Source organism: Anopheles stephensi, unplaced genomic scaffold (assembly GCF_013141755.1).
Source record: "Anopheles stephensi strain Indian unplaced genomic scaffold, UCI_ANSTEP_V1.0 ucontig8, whole genome shotgun sequence".
Classification (NCBI taxonomy): domain Eukaryota; kingdom Metazoa; phylum Arthropoda; class Insecta; order Diptera; family Culicidae; genus Anopheles; species Anopheles stephensi.
The window spans coordinates 3,177-5,100 of record NW_023405449.1 but is presented as its reverse complement, the minus strand read 5'-3'; the positions used below and the strand labels follow the sequence as shown (position 1 = coordinate 5,100).

General features: G+C 49.2%; 1 protein-coding gene across 1 annotated transcript; it reads left to right on the top strand.

Annotated features, from left to right (window-relative positions):
• Positions 1–277: 277 nt before the first annotated feature.
• On the top strand, positions 278–1,390 carry LOC118517233. The gene is made up of 2 exons (XM_036063211.1): positions 278–307; positions 644–1,390. Exon 2 carries the CDS (start codon positions 689–691, stop codon positions 1,193–1,195), a length of 507 nt encoding a protein of 168 aa, XP_035919104.1. The 5' UTR covers positions 278–307; positions 644–688; the 3' UTR covers positions 1,196–1,390.
• The last annotated feature ends 534 nt before the right edge of the window (positions 1,391–1,924 follow it).

Below are 1,924 nucleotides of genomic sequence, written 5' to 3'. Positions count from 1 at the left end.
GAAACGGTATGATAACCCGCGCATGTTAGTCCGTGATTATTATCGAACATTGCATCGATCTGTGGATGAATTGGCGCAGCTTGTGGACGAGTTCACGCGGCACGTGAACGGTTTAAGAAAGCTGAAGGAACCGGTTGACAACTGGGACACTCCCCTCACCACATTGCTGTTCTTCAAATTGGATTCATCAACCATCCTAGCTTGGGAAAAGCATTCATCGGCCAGCCCCAAGGATAAGTATTCAGATCTAATCGATTTCCTGCAGGATAGGATCCGAATCCTTCGTTCGTCCCAAACGTTAGCGAAGATATCTGAATCGAAACAAACGCCGGTGGCCTGTGGAGAAAGAAGAATGGGAGGAAAGGTTAGATACGTGAGCAATTCAGTGTCAACGCGGAAGCCAGCTAGCAGCACATCCTACGCATCCTGTCCATTAGAGTGTGCAGAGCCACACCATCTACGAAGCTGCCCGAAGTTCTGCAAAGGAGACGTAAAGTTCCGGCGTGAAGTGATTGCGAAGCATAAACTATGCTTCAACTGTTTGAACCCGAATCATCAGGTACGGTCGTGCAATTCCGTCTTCCGTTGCAACAAGTGCAACGCACGTCATCACAGCATGTTGCACGACGATTCGATAGCGAAGATATCTGAATCGAAACAAACGCCGGTGGCCTGTGGAGAAAGAAGAATGGGAGGAAAGGTTAGATACGTGAGCAATTCAGTGTCAACGCGGAAGCCAGCTAGCAGCACATCCTACGCATCCTGTCCATTAGAGTGTGCAGAGCCACACCATCTACGAAGCTGCCCGAAGTTCTGCAAAGGAGACGTAAAGTTCCGGCGTGAAGTGATTGCGAAGCATAAACTATGCTTCAACTGTTTGAACCCGAATCATCAGGTACGGTCGTGCAATTCCGTCTTCCGTTGCAACAAGTGCAACGCACGTCATCACAGCATGTTGCACGACGATTCACCGCCACAGGTAACCATGAACGTAGGTTCGAGCAATGAAATTGTGGTTCTCGAAACGGTGGTTCTCTGGTTAGTCGATGACCATGGCATTCGGCATGAAGCACGAGCGTTGTTGGATTCAGGATCCATGTGCAATATCGTGTCCGAATCCCTAGCGCGGAAGCTGCTGACACGTCGTACAAAGATCAACGTTGCATTGACAGGTATCGGTGAGGGTGTTCAGTAAGGCAAGGGTTCGATCATCGCAACGGTGCAGTCAAAGTCAGCGCCATTTTCGTCGCCACTTGAGTTCCTGATAGTGAACTCCCCTTGTGCTGAGATACCGACTGCCCCAATCGATGTTGCTGGTTGGAAATTCCCTGACGTTCCGTTGGCTGATCCTGCCTTTAACCTTCCTTCAAGAGTTGATGTGATCATTGGGAGTGACACATATTGGGAATGGCATACCGGAAAGAAGCAGTTACTGGTCAAAGGCGGTCCTTGGTTGGTTGAGACTCCGTTTGGGTGGACAGTTGCTGGGAATACTTCCCACATTTCAGTCGCTAGTCCTGTTTCGTGCCACTCAATTAGGAGCCATGAGTCTCTCGATACATTGCTGCAACGGTTTTGGGAGAACGAGACCAATCTAGAGGGACCCGCTCTCTCGCTTGAGGAAGATGCTTGTGAGAAGCATTATGCTGCCACTACAACGCGTGATCACCATGGTCGTTACATCGTTTGTCTGCCTAGTAATCCCAGAGCAGATATAGTATTGGGTTCATCAAAGGAGATTGCGGATCGACGACTGATGGCTGTGGAGCGGCGATTGAAGATCAACCCTGAAATGGAGATGGAATATAAGCGTTTCATGCAAGAGTACGAGGAACTTGGTCACATGCGAAAACTTACCGAACCAGTGGATGATAGTGTTCCGCATTGTTATATTCCTCACCATGCGGTGGTGAAGGAATCGAGT

Bases quoted from the DNA above. Each gene is read 5' to 3' on its own strand.
- LOC118517233 (XM_036063211.1), top strand. From the start codon at position 689: ATGGGAGGAAAGGTTAGATACGTGAGCAATTCAGTGTCAACGCGGAAG.